We start from the raw sequence: 18,763 nt of genomic DNA, 5'->3' as shown, positions 1-18,763 counted from the left end.
AAAGAGTGTTAGTTTGTATTGTTTGGATGGAAACCAGACAAAGCAGCTCATAGGAAACAAAGGAATAAGTGTAATTGGTAGTATAATAACCTAAACAAATTTATGCATCTCAGTCTATTTCATAAAGCATATGTCTAATTCAGTCAGAATCACTTGTCTACTCTGTGTAGACTACTGTAGGAATTCAGGAAGAGAGTATATAAAATTAATGGGTTGGCCAAAATGTTCGTTCGTTTTTTTCCATAAGCTGGCTCTAGTAGCAATTAGTTATCTTTGATTTCATTCAAAACAATTTTGTTAGACTGTATGTGGCATCTGTCATATTAGTGTGCATTTAAAAAAACCTTATCAAAATTGGTGAATTTTTGTATAGTCATTTTAATATTGAAGATGGAAGAAAAAAAGCAACATTTTTGGCATATTATGCTTTATTATTTCAAGAAAGGTAAAAACGCAACCGATATCCAAAAAAAATTTGTGCAGTGTATGGAGAAGGTGCTGTGACTGATCGAACGTTTCAGAAGTGGTTTTCAAAGTTTTTTTTTTTTTTTTTCTTGCGTTATGCGGGCCTCTCACTGTCGTGGCCTCTCCCATTTGCGGAGCACAGGCTCCGGACGCGCAGGCTCAGTGGCCATGGCTCACGGGCCCAGCCGCTCCGCGGCATGTGGGGTCCTCCCGAAACGGGGCACGAACCCGCGTCTCCTGCATCGGCAGGCGGACTCTCAAGCACTGCGCCACCAGGGAAGCCCAGTTTGCAAAGTTTTGTGCTGGAGGTTTCTCACTGGACCATGCACCACAGTCCGGTAGACCAGTTGAAGTTGATAGCGATCAAATCAAGACATTAATTGAGAACAATCAATGTTATACCATGCGGGAGATAGCCGACATACTCAAAATATCCAAATCAAGCATTGAAAATCATTTTCACCAGCTTGGTTATGTTAATCACTTTGATGTTTGGGTTCCACATAAGGTAAGAAAACTGCATGCGATTCTCTACTTAAATGTAATGAAAATGTTCCGTTTTTAAAACAAATTATGACAGGCGATGAAAAGTGGATACTGTCCAATAATGTGGAACAGAAGAGATTGTGGGGTAAGTGAAATGAACCACCACCAACCACACCAAATTCCAGTCTTCATCCAAAGAAGGTGATGTTGTGTATCTGGTGGGATTGGAAGGAAGTCCTCTCTTATGAGCTTCTTCCAGAAAACCAGATGATTAATTCCAACAAGTACTTCTCCCAATTAGACCAACTGAAAGCAGCACTTGACGAAAAGAGTCCAGAATTAGTCAACAGACAACGCATAATCTTCCATCAGGATAATGCAAGACCGCATGTTTCTTTGATGACCAGGCAAAAACTGTTACAGCTTGGCTGGGAAGTTCTGATTCATCCGCCATATTCACCAGACGTTGCAACTTCAGATTTCCATTTACTTAGGTCTTTACAAAATTCTCTTAATGGAAAAAATTTCAATTCCCTGGAAGACTGTAAAACACACCTGGAACAGTTTTTTGCTCAAAAAGATAAAAAGTTTTGGGAAGATGGAATTATGAAGTTGCCTGAGAAATGGCAGAAGGTAGTGGTACAAAAGGGTGAATACGTTGTTCAATAAAGTTCTTGGTGAAAATGAAAAATGTGTCTTTTATTTTTACTTAAAAACTAAAGGCACTTTTTGGCCAACCCAATAATAAAACGGGAGTTGTAAAGTCAAGAAGCTTTAAGTTAGTTGTATGAAAAAAATTAATTGATAAAATTAAAAAGTAAAAGCTAATTTTTATATAAAATGAATACTCAATTATTTGGGGATTTTCTAAATGAAGAATGAACATTAATTCATTCAATTATTTAATACAAACATCATTTACTTCCCACCTGTTAAATGCCAAACACTATGCTTGCTGTTAACAACATAATAATTAATAAGGGTAAGATGGAGGTATTAGCTATAAGTGATTTGTAAACTTGCAGGGAAAGAAAGGTGATCAATTAATAAGCTTAGTAACATCTTATTATAAACTGAATTAGGTGGGGTTAATGATGAAAAAACTTTGAGAAGTAGGTGAAATCACGCTGTGTTTTGTAGGTAGGAGATATTTAGACTGTCATGAAAAGAGAAAGCATGTTAGATGGAGGAAGTCAGTGAATCAGATTTCATTGAGGTAAAACTTTTAGCATCATTAGAATTGGGGCAGTGGGTAGAGGAGAAATAGACAATTAGGTTGATAAGTTGCAAAGAGTTTGGAGAGTTGAAGGTCAGGTGGGATTACTGTAAATCATTTTTTTACTAAGACTTCCCTCCCTTTTACTTTCTTTAAGCAATGATGTGTGAAGTGATGCCCACAATTAATGAGGACACCCCAATGAGCCAAAGGGGGTCCCAAAGCAGTGGCTCGGACTCAGACTCCCATTTTGAGCAGCTGATGGTGAATATGCTAGATGAAAGGGATCGTCTTCTAGACACCCTTCGGGAAACCCAAGAAAGCCTCTCACTTGCCCAGCAAAGACTGCAGGATGTCATCTATGACAGAGATTCACTCCAGAGACAGCTCAATTCAGCCCTGCCACAGGTATGCCTCCTGGGAGCTTCTGTCCTTCCTACTGCAACTGAAAATGTGATAAGACTTAAATAAGCTTTGCTTTATTCCCATTCTTAGAATTACTTTTGCCCTCAGTAGATATGATATGCAAATTCTGGTGAGAAAAACTTAAGAATAGATAATTAATTCACATGCAACCTTGCCTCAAACAAAATTGTGGTACTTCAGTGGTGGGGGATTTGAAACATGAGTTCCTATCTGGTCTTTCTCTTGAAAAATTTATCTGTTTTTTGGTGGAGGTAGAAAATTACCTGTTGATCAGCTTTTAATTACAAGAATGTGGGAATAGTTTTCTCCTTCTTACTTTTTAAACACTATTATGACATTTGGAAATATGTATTTTACATTTTCAGTTATGTAGTCTGTCTTTGGAAATAATAGTACTTTGGAAGTCTGCTGTCCAATATTTTTTATTTGTCTTTCTTTAATAATGCCTGACACCTGCTTAAAATTCTTGAACTTATTGATGTATTACCCTCTCTTCTGAAAACAACATTTTGACCAGTTTCTTTTAAAAAAAAAAAAATTTTGGAAATAGGAGAAAAGGCAAAAGTTCAGCTTTATTCTCACAAACTTAAAATAGTTAGATTTAAAAAATTTTATTTTATAAGTAAATATTTATAAAATAATTATTTTATATGTACTATGTAATAACATTTTATATGCATTATGTATATGTAATAATAATATTACTATTATATGTAGTAATATTATAAAAAATAACTTTTTTTTTTGTGGTACGCGGGTCTCTCACTGCCACGGCCTCTCCCGTTGCGGAGCACAGGCTCCGGATGCGCAGGCTCAGTGGCCATGGCTCACGGGCCCAGCCGCTCCGTGGCATGTGGGATCTTCCCGGACCGGGGCATGCACCCATGTCCCCTGCATCAGCAGGCGGACTCTCAACCACTGCGCCACCAGGGAAGCCCCAACAATGTTATTTTTAATATATTATTGTCATATGTTTCATTTTATAGAAAGAACAGAAGATTTTAAGGATTTTCAGCTAATTTATATACAAATTTAATAATGAGTCAATTCTCTTATTTAAGAGTAGCATAATTGTGTTTATTTTAGGTATGAGAAAAATCATAGAATACGAATAACGTTTTTAATAATCACCCCTCAATAAACTATATTTTCTTTTAAATACAAGTTTGATTGGCCCTCTACTTAAAAGACAGTATAGCAAATGTTGAAGAGTTGACCTCTCTCCATGAAGTTATGTCTTGTAAGAAATATCTTTTCATAAACATTGAAAATTATATAATCAAAGTTGATAAAATTCTAAACCCAGACATACTATTAACTTGCAGTATGATGTTGAGATATTCATGACTCTCAGAATAAAAAGGATCACCTAGAATGCTCTGTCACATTCCCATTAGGTAATTCCATAACTCCTGTCCCAGTTCTTTTCATTTTCAGTCTGTCTTGTGTTGAGATGCAATAATATTTCCAATAACTCTAACCTGTTGGTACACTAATTTGTTTAATCACATAGAATATGTTGATTCACTTCAAAAGACAGCTATCGTATCTTCACTAAGAATTATATTTTTCAAGCTAGACATTTTAGTCTTTGCAATTGTTCTTCATAAGGTGATTTCTAGAATGATTATCATCATGCTTACTCTCCTCAAAGATTATTTGAGTTGGTTAATGTTGTTAACCAGGATTGGTCTCAGAACCAATCACACTATTCATTACCTTCTGTGACAAACACAGAATGGGGCAGTCATTTCTCTTTGTGGACAGAGTGTTTCATTAAGAAATATAGGATTGTATTATATTTGGGGGTAAGTTCAGCATACTTTTATTATGTATTAGAACAGCAGAAAACTGAAGTTTATAATTGAGTTGCATAAATGCCATGTATTCCCCAATTTCCCCACACTCTTCTTAGAAGTTGACTCTTTGTTCATAAGTGTAGGACTACACAAGTATTCCTCCTACAGTTATCTTCTTATATTTTATTTAAGCCTGATGCTATCAATTTGGGATCCTAACACTATCAAGGTGATTCTAAGAATAATTTGGTTTGTAAATTTTTATTCTTTGTCTATAAACACATGGTTGACTATTTTATAAGCATGTTGTAAAAATAAAATATTAGAACAAGGTATTTGGGAGGAAAGGAGAAAACTGGAAATGTTTTCATACATAACTATATTGCATAGATAAATCTCTTCTTAAAAGTACAGGAGTGAAAATATTTTAACTGTAGATTCAGTTATGTTGAAAATCTAGATTATAATACCATCTAAGTTAAAAATTTTTGAATTTTTTTTTTTTCTTCGCGGTACGCGGGCCTCTCACTGTTGTGGCCTCTCCCGTTGCGGAGCACAGGCTCCGGATGCGCAGGCTCAGCGCCATGGCTCACGGGCCCAGCCGCTCCGCGGCATGTGGGATCTTCCCGGACCGGGGCACGAACCCGTATCCCCTGCATCGGCAGGCGGACTCTCAACCACTGTGCCACCAGGGAAGCCCCTTGAATTTTAATTATACTGGTGCACAATCTCTTATCTAAACCCCTTGTGGTTTAAAGTTTAGAGTTTCCCCAATTTTTTTATGTGTACAATGTATACTGTGGAACACTCCACTAGCCAGATTCTGGGAAGCACCCTATAATTATACACTTTCATATTTCTGAAAAGAATTCTATGAATATTCCTAATGTGTGGAAAATATAAAGACTATAAATGACCTCATGTTAGTAAGGTCTGGTTTTACCACCAATCAAGTTTGCAATATACTTACAAATAAATATCAGTTTTCAGAGTATTTGAGTTTTGGAATTATAGATTAGGGATTATGAGCCTGTACATTTAGATGGTTATAGTTCCAATCTCTTTTATAAATACTTTGACACATTTTTTCAATATTTATTTGTATTTTACTATTAGAAATTTTTAATACCCCTAGCAGTCCACAGGTCCTTAAAGATAGTGATGGCCCTGTCATTTGTTAAAGCAAGTATTTAATAACCTCATCTGTAACTTTAGGGCTATAAGTTTTTTGCAAGTAATAGAGGAATATAAAATTCTTCTTTAATTGGTATCTTTGAATCTTTTAAAATATTTTGTGAGCAATGTACCTGCGCTGTTTGGTGGCATTTCATTTGACATTTACCTGGAAGGAGAAAATGACTCCCATAAATGTGAGTTTTGAGGCAGAAATAAAGTATGTAAAATTGAAAACTACTACAATAAAAGTAAAATTTATGTTTTACTTTATTTATTTATAAATAAAGTAAATTTATTTATTTACTTTATTTACTTTATTTATGTTTACATGTTTTAGCAAACATGGTATAGAATTCAAAGCAGAGTCAAACTTTATGACATATCATGTTTTCAATCGCCTATACAATATTTTTTAGTTGATGATTTAGTGCTTTGCTTTAGCCATTTTCTCTCCTATAACATTTTTTATGAACACATGCAGCAGTGATTTTAACAATCCTAACCATGAAAAGTAGTTTGTAGTCATATTATTTACTTTTTCATTATGTGATGGAGTGTAACTGTGTTTAACAGGGACTGATAATTCCACATCATTGCACATTCTAGACCTGATGTTTCTAAGCTATACACCAATTTTCTACCTTTCTAATGCACAGATCCATTTAATATTCCATGGAACCTGAGATTCAACATGCCCAAACTCAGTTATCATCTGCCTCCCACTCGACCAAATCTGCTCTAACTCCTCACCCAGACACCTGAGAGTCCTCATAGCTGATTGTTTCTTCCCCACCTCTGAACTGGGCCATACTGTTTTTTTTCTCTTAAATAATCCTCAGATCTCTCTATTCTTTTCTGTTCTTTGGCACCTGACCCTTAATTTCTTTTTTGCTCTATCTCCTAACATTCCCACTTTTGTAAATGTGTCACATTGTTTGCTTGAATAATAGCACACTGCTTGCTGTGTCCTGACAAACATCATGCTATTCCAGTCTTTTTCCTTCAATCATATTCCTTTCTGCCCATAAGTTCTTCCTCAATATCTTTGTCTGGTCACTTCTTATCCTAGCCAAGACTTTGTCTGTTCTAGGAAGTCTTCTCTGAATCCCCAAATACATGTCTTCAGTGTTTCTTACCCTTATCATTTTATCATTACATTATGTGTCTGTTTCCCACCCTAGACTATAAGCTCCTTGAGAACAGGAGTATATCTCAATCACCTACAACCCTCTGGATCAGCAGAGTACCAGGTCCATAGTGAGGGCTTTTAAAGTAAAACTAAACTAAATGTATATGCATTTTGATGTAGAAAGAGGAAAAAAATTGACATAGGAAGATCTGGTTTGTAATATGTTTCTATCATACATTATCAGCTTGAGTCAGGACTTCAAACTGACATGCTACAAAAAGTGGTTAATATTAGTACCTCACAAGGTAGTTTGTGATGATTAAGGAAAGTAATATAAGTAACTGAGGCATTTATTTATAAGGCATTAAATACGGAAATGCTCGCATTTGTTTTATCCAGAATGCTAAAGATGAACTAATTTCTGCATATGTATGTCAATGAGTATTAGAACAATTTGCTAGGAATACTGATAAAATAAACAGTCTTTGACATTTTTGAAAACAGAGCAAATATTTACCAATTACTAATATGTTCACTAAGAATACTTAAAGGAGAGGTAAGGGGAGTGAAACTTCCATTGCAAAAAGTCATTAGATATAAAAGTTTAAAATTTCTTTTCAGCACCTGATTTAGCATATATTGAGGGTCTTCTGTGTATTATTAAATGATTACATATGTTGTAAAGGGGATAGAAAAAAAGGAACATAGTTTGGTTCCCACAGAACTTAGGAAATAGATATAAGTGGATCCAAATTAATATAGTACCAGAAGATTATAGAAGTACTGCAAGTATTTGCACCATAATACTGATATGTTATTAACTATAGAAAGTTTCATGTGGAAAGAGATATTAGAGAGAGATTTTTAAGAAAAGGTTAGAAAGGGCTAGAGGGTATTTCGCATCAGACAGTACAGTTGTGCATAGAGGACCCTGCTCAAGGACATGTGGGGGATTAAAAGTCAGCCTGTGGTGGCTTCCCTGGTGGCACAGTGGTTGAGAGTCCACCTGCTGATGTAGGGGACATGGGTTCATGCCCCAGTCCGGGAGGATCCCACATGCCGTGGAGCGGCTGGGCCCGTGAGCCATGGCCGCTGAGCCTGCGCATCCGGAGCCTGTGCTCCACAATGGGAGAGGCCACAACAGTGAGAGGCCCGAGTACCGCAAAAAAAAAAAAAAATTCAGCCTGTGTTCTGCTTTCCAGGCTAGGCTTGGTGTTCCTAATTTGCATAAAGGAGACAGTTGATCTAGCAGTATACCTAGTTAAAAAGAGAAGAGTAAATAGGAATTAAATAAGGAGAATAACTAACAGATTATTTGTTGAAGGGCTATAGGGTAGGAATGAAGTTTTGTATAGTGACAGTGGAGGATTGCATCCTGTTCATATGTGTGGTGGAAGCTAAGGACAGACATTTGTATACTTGGTAAGCAGTAGAAGTTTGAGTGAACTAGTGACATGATAAGGCAATAATGAAGGAATAATATTCTGCCATTTTGATTTAGGATAGGTTATATAATACTCATGTATCAGTTATCTATGGCTAAAATAATGCTATGTAACAAACAACACAAAACCTCATTGTCATGCAAAATAATGGGTTTATGGAATTCAGCTGACCTTGACTTGGACTGATCTTGGCTGGGCTCACTATGCCACTGGTTGGGTGAAAGTTGGCTCAGTCAACTGTGTGTTAACTGGCTATCTGATCTTGGATGGCCTTAGCTGCACCAACAGGGGCCCCTCAACTCTATTCATGTGTCTAATCCTTTAATAGGCTAGTCTTTGCATGTTTTCATGGTGATGGCACAGGAGTAAGAGCAAAGCAGAAACAAGCGAGTACTTTTAAGCTTCTGCTTGGGTCTTTTTTTCTTTTTTTTATAATACCCCTTGGCCAAGCCCAGAGACAGAGTGCAAAGCAATGCAGCATCACATGGCAAAATTACAAAGACAGATGAAACACAGTTAACATCATTTTGGTCATTATTTATGTTAGGAGATAATGTAATAGTTCTGGTGAGGTGTGATAATGTAATAGTTCTGGTGAGGTGTGGGAATTTGAAATAGGATTGTGAACCTTGAAACTAAGAAAGACATGTTAATGTAAAGAATGTTGAGGGGAAAGAATGGACATAGCCAGATAATGATCTAAATGGCCATGACTTTGGACTTGAGTTAGACGATCTGAATTTGAATTGGACTTCTTCCACTTATTAGCTGAGATACCACTGGTAAGTAACTTGACTTCTCTGAAACTCTGTTTCCTTAATTAGAATGAGGGGATGATATCTAACCTAGGAGTAGTTAAAAGGAGGTGTGTGTATGTGCTTCAGAAACCCTAAACATTATAAAATGTCACCTGGTATTTTTCATAAACTGGGATGTGCCAGTATATATTCTGATGAGGAATTAAGTTAAAAGAGGCTACTTGTGGAGAAGAGGGATACATTTATATTTTAACATCTTAAAATACCAAATATTTAAGTGAAACTTACAGGGAGTTACAGAAGTCACTTTTATTCTAGGGGCGCTCTACCTAGGTATCTTTTGGGCTTGCTACTTACTAGCTTAATAATCTTGGTCAAAGTACTCAGTTCAAATAATGATAGAACCTGCCTCATAGGATCATTATGAGAAATAAATGAGCTGGAACATGGCAAATGATCAATTCAGTGCCTCACAGATAGTACATGCTCAATAAATGTTACATGCAGCTATTGATGCTGTTATTATTACCATAGATATTATCATCATTATCCTTAGCCAAACTTAACTGCACAGTTTTACTGGGTAATAATGAACACTAGCACAAGTTGAAAGCACTAAAAATCCTTACTCTCCACAATCTTTATCAAATTTTCTAAGTTCTTTGATTGATCATTCTTTAAGGGAAAAAAAACATCTTAACTACACTCTCTTAAATGGTTTTCCCAAATTCTTCACTTCCTCACTTCCTCACTTCCTGTTGTGCTAAGAAGATAACATCTGGATTGAGCTCCTTCCTTTTCAATGAAACCTAATGCCACCACACCACATACACAAGAGTTATATCCCTCGCTCCTGTCAAAAAGAAAGATGCTGCATATTTTGTTACCTGTGATTATAGTTATTCTATTCTTAATGTGTTTCTCTTTTTTCCAGTTAGGTATTTTTCCCCTGGCCAAATGAAATGGTATTCACCTGCAGCCTTTATTTCCTGTTATTTATAACCCTTTGTCTTTCTTTATATCTCTTTTTTTTGGTGTGGTCATGCCGTGCTGCATGCAGGATCTTAGTTCCCTCACCAGGGATCGAACCCATGCCTCCTGCAGTGGAAGTGTGGAGTCCTAACCACTGGACCGCCAGGGAAGTCCCTCTCTTTTCTTTTTTTAACCCTTATAATCAGGCTTCTCTCATCACCATTCTCCTAAAACTACACTCCTGTATGCCACCAATGGGTACACATTTTGCAAATCTAGTGATCCTCTTTCATTCTTCATGTTCCTTGGCATCTTTGTGCCAAGTTATTCTATTATTTCATCTTGAAATTCCCACGTCCTTAATTCTTCATAACCATTCCCCTCATAGGCTACAAGGTATGTTGTTCTTCAGTACTCACTCTTTTCCCACATACCCCCATACACTTATTTATACCCATACCCGTCTTTATTTACCTATATTCTCCAATCTTAAGCATTGCCTTTCTTGTTTAAGACCAATACTTCCCTCCAAATCCTTGATCCCCTCCTTTTCATCTCCCCCTTTGACGTTTTTTGTCTCCAGCATCTTCAATTTCTCCCTCTCCCTCTCAGCTGGCTTTTTGGTAACATATTCAAATCTGTTCCTTAAAAGTAAATGATAGCAAGTACAATACCAATAAAAGAGTTCCTTAACACTGTGTCTCCACTTAGCTACCAATCTCTCTTTTCTTTTCCTTTATTTCCCAACTTGTCTATTTTCACTGTCTCAATATCTTCATCTTCTATTCACTTTTTGAGCAGCTGCAGCTGGGCTTTTCCTCTAACACCTTGCTAAAAATTATACTACTGGCAACCAACTGATGAATGCAATAGGTTTGTTTTATTAAAATTCACTGCAAAATTTGACACTGTGATTAACTCCCTTCTCAAAAATTACCTCCCAAAACAAAACAAAAACAAAAAACTATTTTACTCTCTTAACTTTTATGACACCACATTGTCTTCATTCTTAAGTCTTTTTTCTCATGATTTTTTTCTGTGAGCAATTCCTCATCTAGCCATTTTTTAAATGTTAAATAATAAATAGAAGATGAATGATAGTAATAGCTAACATTTCTGAACACTCTGCCTATACCAGGCAATGTTTTTATTTAAGCACCCAGATATTAAAATGAAGTCTTTCTGTTGAGGGGAGGCTAAATAAGTGAGGTACAAGACTTTATTTGCAGGATGCGCTAACGTATAATCCAACTAATAAATACAGTATTAGGTAAAACTCTATTTTAAGACTCTACAAAGGTTGGTAAAGCTAAAAGAGAGACAGAACTGTTTTGCATAGCTGTTGGTCTGCTGTGCATAATCTCCTACTCCATGTATGAGGCATGGGGTGATTCCTATTCAACTTAGCCAAGTGAGAAGGGCTTTAGGGGAAACATTCTGAGCTTGATGTGTTTCCTCCAGAAGCTGAAGAATATAGAGGCTGAAGTCTAAAAGTCACAGCCGTGGCTGGAGATGCTCCTGCCTCTATAGTAGATTGAAGAGTCATTTCTCAGATAAACTGCAACTCCTCCAATGTCAAGACAAAGATTAATTTTTTGAAGAGCAAATGGTTCCCTCAAAAGGGGATATTACTTAGGGTTATCTTTGTGTAAACCCACAGACTGAGTAGACTGTTAGAAGCCCAGGTTTCTAAATGGTGAACAATGAGTAACAAATTGGGAGATTGATTTCAGAGAAGAGACTGAGAGCAGGTCAAGTAAAACCGGGGAAGAACCTACAGAGGGGTTCTTTGAGAAAGCCACGAACACACCCCAGAAGAAGGCTCATTGATTGTGTATTTGCCATTCAGAAAGCCCTGATCATAGATGACAACTAGGTCAGCCCATACCACTGTGATCTGTCTCCCCAATTTCCCCTTCCCTGGCCCTGACTCTTAGAAGGGTCAGAAACTGTTGCTATGGGTGGGGGCTGTCAGAGTAAAGAGAGACCACCATGCCCTCATCCTCTAATTCAGACCTAGTTCAGGCTTGTTTCAAGCATGTGTGAGGGGTGGGGGATGGCATATCTTTAGGTTGGATAGGAGCTCAGAACTAGTATACTATGCAGCCCTGTATTGAACCAGAAGTATGAAATTGTTAGACTGCATAATTTCATAACAAAAGGACAGTTGGTTTATTTTCTAAGTATGAGCAGAAAAGCTAAGACATCTGGCTGAAATTTCATTTGGGGTTAATTTCTTCACCTGAGGGAATCAGAGGAGATGTAATAATATTCATTTCTGAAACCAGCTCTTTCATTAAACTGGTTAGATGTATTATCTCAGTTAATCCTCAAAACTTTCCAATTGTGGTTGTTATTATTATTCTCATTTTAGAGATGATAAAAACTGAAACTTACTAGGTTAAGTAACCTATTCAAACAGGATTCCATTCATGGCTTACTTCTGTTTTATTCTAAGCCATCTTCTTTACTTCATTATGTTCATCTAGATTTAAAGAAGTATTAAACTTCTGTAGCAACCTTTAAGAGACACGGGTCACTGAAAGCACTTATCAGGACTACTCGTAAGTTCTAATAAGCAAAATTTTATTAAAATAAAATTATTATTAATGAAATGTGAAATGATTATTAGAGTTGGTATAATTATACTGAATATAATTATTCAAGGATCCCAATCCTCATATTTATGATACATGAATTTGCCTTTTTATGTGCCTTTTTTTAAGTTAATAAGCAAGACAGTATAGGCTTCAGGGAAAAGTATTTAACTAGAAATTACAATACCTGGATTTCAGTTTCAATTTTGCCAAACCCTGCGACAACAGAAAACGATTGAACTTCTCAGGCTTCTGTTTACTTACATATAAAAGATGGAATTCTAGTACTGTTTAATATGTTGTGTACTTTTGCCAATTTCAAATGATTATAAAGGGTATGCACCTTAGCTTTATTAATTTATTCATAGTCATTTAGTACACAATTATTATTTATTCAACAAATATTTTAGGGCCTGCTCTGTGTCAGGTTCTGTGTTTACAGTATACATATATATATTTTTTATTTTAAGACCTTGGCCAATTATCGTTTCTAGGAATATGCTGTGGTAATAAGAATACAATGCCTATAATCCACTGAATATTATATTTATTTGTAAATTCTCTGAAACTATTGTTTCTAGTTGTTTTATTGCCTTTTATTCTCTACTGTGATGAACCGTCCATGTTCCTAGAATAGGCCAGTTCCCTCTTTTGTGTTCTAGATCTCCTCCCCTCTTGCTATTCTAGGACAAAACATTTTCCCTCTTTTTCCTACATCATCAATGTTTCCATCTGTAATGGATTATAACGAATAGCATTAAATATGCTTATATTTCTCCCATTTAAAAAATCTATTAACAACCCTGCTCTACCAAGCTGCCACCCCATTTATCTTTCCCTTTACAGAGAAAGTTAAAACTTTTTTTTCCTATACTTGTCCTAATTTCTCTCCTCTCACTTCTCTTCAGTCTATGCCACTCAGGCATTCACCACATCAACTTCATCTAAAATGCTCTTGCAAACATTATCTATAGCTTCCATATTGGTAAATGCAGTGATCAATTCTCAGTCTCCATTCATGTTTATCATTAGACACTTTTCTTGTACTTTCTTCCTTTGGCTCTAGGACAGCTCACTTGCCTGGTTTTTCTCCTACCTCACTGGTCATTCCTCAGTCTTTATTGTTAGTTACTTCTCATACTCCTGACTCATTAATACTTGATTACTCCAGGTCTCAATACCTGTACCTTTTCTCTTTCTATCTCTATTGACACCATTGATGATTTCTTCCATCTCCTGGTTTTAAATACCATCTAAATGTTGATGACTCGGGAATTTATGTTTCTAATCCAGACATTTCCTCTGACCTTCAGATTCATGCTGTCAAATGCAGAAATTTAACATGTCCAAAACTGCGTTCATGATCTTCATTTAGTCTTCTGCATCTCAGTTAATAGCAATGTCAATCTTATGTGGGCTTAAGCCAAAACCTTGGTGTCTTATTTCTTTCACATTCTGTATTCAGTTTAGCAGTTAAGCCTCTCAGTTCTATCTTCAAAGTATGTGTAGAACTGAACCACTATAATCACCTCTACAACTACATCTTAAGAGTCACCATCTTTTCCAAGAGATTAGGATTTTGCTAACTAGTCTCCTTGCTTGTATCCATGTACCTTATCAGTTTACTGCAAAAACAACAGCAAGAGAGATCCTGATTCTGATAAAAGGTAGGTCAGATTCTGTTTCACATCTGCTCAATTCTCTGAAATGCTTTTCCATCTCAGTGTAAAATCCCAGGTCTTTAAACTGCTTCAAAGGTCTAACATCTCTGCCTCCTCCTCTTTATCCATCTGATATCATCTCCTGCTATTGTCTAGCTCACTCACTGTACTCCTACCATCCTGATGTTCTTGTTTTTCAACAAGTCAGGCATTCAACTGCCTTAGGGACTTTGCCCTGGCTCTTCCCTAGGCCTGGGAAAGTTGCCTCCCCATAAAACCATGTGACTTGCTCCCTCAACTCATTCTGGGCTTTACTCAGATATCACCTTCTCAGTGAGGCCATGACTGATCACTCATTTAAAATTATAATAGCCGCCTCCCTAATACTCCCAGTCCTTCTTCTCTGCTTTTACTCCATAGCACTTATAACCATTCAACACAGTGCATATTTTATTTCTTTGTCTTGTTTATTATCTCTTTCTCCCTCACTAGATTCTATTCCGTGAAGCCAGGGGATTCTTTTTTACCAGTTCACAGCTGTGTTTTCTGCCTACAACAGTATCTGGCATTTAGTTGTTGTTCAAAAAAACTAAATAATAAAATGAAAGCAAAAATTATTCCTTTGCTTTTTGAACACATTCTCTATATTTTGTACTTATATGGCAAGTCATATAGTCATAAACATGTTAGACAGCATATATTAAATATCTTGGTAAAACAAAAGAACAAATACAAGTTATAAAGCCTTGTGGCTAAAATGTTTATAATGCTAAAGTCATAGTATATATGAGTCTGGTGTTAATATTACACCTCAAAGCCCCTTCCAGAATGAAGTGAGTTTTGTATCAAGAGGTGGTGGCATTTTGAATATTTTACAAATCAGAGCATGGGAGATCAGAATGTAAATGACTTGCTTTGAAGGTATGAATAAGGATATTACTCCAAGTTCTTTGACTTCAAATTTCATTTCTTTTCACATTTTTCATGCTCTTTTACTAAGGAGTTTACTTCCTAAGTTAAGCCAGCTTTCATAAAAGAAATGGTATAAATAGTTTTGTGATGTTACAAAACTACTACCACTGTTTGACATCTATATCTGACTTTCATTTCATGGAAAAACAAAGATAAAAGTAGAATGTTTGGGTTAGTTTTTATTTTTGAAGCAGTTTATTTATTTATTGTTTTGCTTGCTCTCATTCTCATTCTCTAAAAATAAATATTAAGAGAAAAAAGCCATCAGTATTCTCAAGATGAATTTCTATCCTGAGTTTTCCAATAATTTTTATAGTCTACTTTGGTATGCTTAATATTAGCATGCATATGATTCATTTGTTTTTTGTTAATCTTTGAAGAGAAAATCTAGATTCAGTAACAAAGACATTCAAATTCACACTATTTACTTTTTCCTGGATATTTCTCTTCAGAGCCTTATGGCTCAAAGCTAGGTAGCAACCATAAAAATGCTGTAGTTTGGGAAAAGAGAGAGAGTTTAGAACTACAGTTGTGGAATTCTTTTAAAACATGACTATCACACCCTAGCTAATTATATCATACATCTCTGTATAGACCTCTGCAATTTAATTAGCTTACAAAATAGTAGCTCTGTGTTAGCTTATGCTGCATGGCCCTTAGTAAGCCCTTAAAATTTCTTGTCTGATTACTTAACAGTCTTAAAGATTATGTGATTTAATCTTATTGAAGACTAGCAGGCCAAAGGTACATAGGACTTGAATTTTAAATTATACTTTGTATTCTAATCCAAGTTTTATTTGTGGTTCTAGTGATTTTTTTACATAAAAGTCTACTCATTTCCCCCAAACATGACAGAATTTATTGAGTGAGATTCTGAATAATAGGTAATTTCTTTCTTGATCCTTGAATTAGGACACATTTCTCCCAAAATGAAATTTTTAAACTTTTTTTTTGCCTCCCATAAAGTGAGATTCCTTATCCTGGAACTTGGAATGGGTACTATGGGAACAAAGTAAATCTCATCTCTCTTGGCTCTTATCCCCTCCTCCCACCCCTCCCAGGAGGTGTTCAAGAGGTCAGATCTCAGGTCGTTTTCAAAGGCAGATATAAGAATTAACAGTTATTCCTCAAGTACTTTGGCAGAAGAAGATTTCCGCTTTGAAATGTTTCTTTGACTGCAAGCCCATGTTAATTTTGATGTTAGAGGAAACTGCTGAAGAATGGGAATGATTAGAATTTGACATCACATTGTTCTACAGTAAACTAATTTTTCTGGTTATTTTTACCTATGATTCTTTTTATGCCCACTTTTACGGTAAGCTGCTTTAAGATATATACTTTGGCTCAAATTTTTTTCTATTCCTGTTAAGAGTTTAGAAAATTCACTTATGTTTTGGTGACTTATAGATTTTTAATTGATTAAGTTAAAAAAATACTGGTTATTAATTTGAAAGTTTTTCATGATGAAGTTCTCACCTAATGATCAATTAATTCCAAATAATGGCAATATTATTTTATCATTGTTAATTTTATATATGGGAAATATTATTTAACAATTCTTATTTAAAATGTCATTTAAAGATTTTATTGCCTGATATACTCTGTCATCAGAATGTGGTCCTATGAACTATATTCAGTCTGTACAAAATATTCCATGGCAGTTTACATTGCTAGAGATAGAAGAAACGTATCTACTAGCATCTTTTTCATAGAAAAGATGTGATTTCTAAAATCACATTTTTTTAAGTAACATTGTTAAGTAAATGTAACTTTTCTTTTAAAAATGTAATTTCATTTTACAATTCCAAGTCTAAAGTTCTATGTTGGTATAAATCACAAGTTTTAATGACTCCCACTAGGATTACAGAGTTCCTATTTCTCTTTACAGTTCTATTAATTTTTGCATATGTTTTGAGGCTTTTATTAGTTGCATTCAGCTGAATCATTGTTCACTTCATGGCCAATTTAACCTTAGGTCATCATGAAGTGTCCTAGACAGGCATTTTCTCATAAATTCTATTGTGTCTGATTTTAATAGTATTATAGCAGATTTCTTTTTTGTTAGTGTTTGCACTGTGCATCTTTTTCTATCCTTTTACTTTCAATGTGTCTGTCTGTACATGTATCACAAATAGCAAATAGTTTCTGGATTTTATTTTTATGCAGTCTGTCAATCTTTCTTTTTAAATTATTTGGTCTCTCTATATTTACTGTGATTACCTGTATATTTTACTTAATCTACTGTTTTACTAAGGGCTTTTTATTTTCTCTATATGTTTTGCATTTCTGTTATTAACATTTCCTGTCTCCTTTTGAATTGATTAACTATGTATTTTTTATCATTCAATTTCCTCCCTCTATTACTCTGGCACTTTTACACTCTTGCTTTTCTTCTAATAGTTAATGTATAAATTACAACATCCATTTTCAGTGTACCAAAGTGTAATGTTTTGTTTTGTTTGTTTTTAATTAATTTTTATTGGAGTATGGTTGTTTTACAATGTTGTGTTAGTCTCCACTGCACAACAAAATGAATCAGCCATAAACATACAGATATCCCCTCCCTTTTGGACTTCCCTCCCATTTCTAAAGTGTAATGTTAATGTGTACTTTTCCTGCCTTATATTTCCATGTGTATGATGTGAAGATATTATTTTGTAGCTGTCTAGAGGCAATATTTCCCTTAGATTATTTATACATTTACCATTTGTATTACTAATCACTCTTTCTGGATCTCAGATCTTACATCTGAGGTCATTTTTATTCTATCTGAAGAGCAGCCTTCGATATTTTCTTTAGTGTAGATCTAAAGATAAGTAATTTCTCAGCTTAGGGCTTTCTGAAGATGCCTTTATTTCACCTTTATTCTTCAAGGATGTTTTTGCTGGATATAGAATTTTAGGTTAGTGGTATTTTCTTTTGGCACTTTTAACATATCATTTTATTCTGTACTTCATTATTGCTATTGAGAAGGCAGTAGCCAATTTAATTGTTGCCTCCTTGAGAATAAATTGTACTTTTTTTTGTTTTTCCTTTTGGCTGCTTTAAAGAATGTTTCTTTTTTTTAAGAAGTTTTACTATGATGATCTTACAATAAAATGTATTTACTTTTTCCTCTTTTGTGTTCATAGGTATTATTGACACTGTAACTTAATGCCTTTTATTATTTTGGGAAAATTTTTATTCATTTTTAGAAAGCATTGCTACCGCCAAATTCTGTTTTTCCTTTAATTCTTGAATTCTACTTCCTGTATGCTTATTCTTCTCATTTTGTATTCTATGCCTCATATACCCTTTCTTTATTTTCTATCCCTTTGTCTCTTTATGATTTATCAGGAATCTTATTTGTACCTACCTTTATTTATTTATTTATTTATTTACTTATTAGATCTTATTGTATTAGATCATAAGTAAACCAATTTTTTTTAATGTGGAACATTTGTAGTTTTTCTTATCAGCAAAGCTCATTCAACTTGCAGTATGCCATTATTAGAAGCAGAAGGCTATGAGCTTTAATGAGCTCAATAATGTAATTAATTGAAAAGAGAGCTTAAAGCAATTTTCTTAAAATAACCATGCCCAGTTCTATGAAAAATTGTAATCAATTATCTTTCTTAATTCATTTTCTGATGTATTCCTAGTTTTGTTACATATTCCTGCT

At 35.0% G+C, this 18,763-nt stretch overlaps 1 protein-coding gene across 5 annotated transcripts in view; it reads left to right on the top strand.

Moving 5' to 3' along the window:
* PPFIA2 (PPFI scaffold protein A2) overlaps positions 1–18,763 on the top strand; it is a 474,850-nt gene that overhangs the window by 3,378 nt on the left and 452,709 nt on the right. For 4 of the 5 annotated variants that reach the window (XM_007457666.1, XM_007457665.1, XM_007457664.1 and 1 more), the window contains exon 1: positions 2,327–2,575. In XM_007457666.1, coding sequence (XP_007457728.1) covers positions 2,327–2,575 — 249 coding nt within the window. Of the gene's footprint in view, positions 1–2,324; positions 2,576–18,763 lie in introns of those variants that run through there. The other variant, XM_007457669.1, reaches the window with a different exon arrangement.

Source organism: Lipotes vexillifer, unplaced genomic scaffold (assembly GCF_000442215.2).
Source record: "Lipotes vexillifer unplaced genomic scaffold, Lipotes_vexillifer_v1.1 scaffold117, whole genome shotgun sequence".
Classification (NCBI taxonomy): Eukaryota; Metazoa; Chordata; class Mammalia; order Artiodactyla; family Lipotidae; genus Lipotes; species Lipotes vexillifer.
This window is presented reverse-complemented; position numbering and strand designations above follow the sequence as displayed.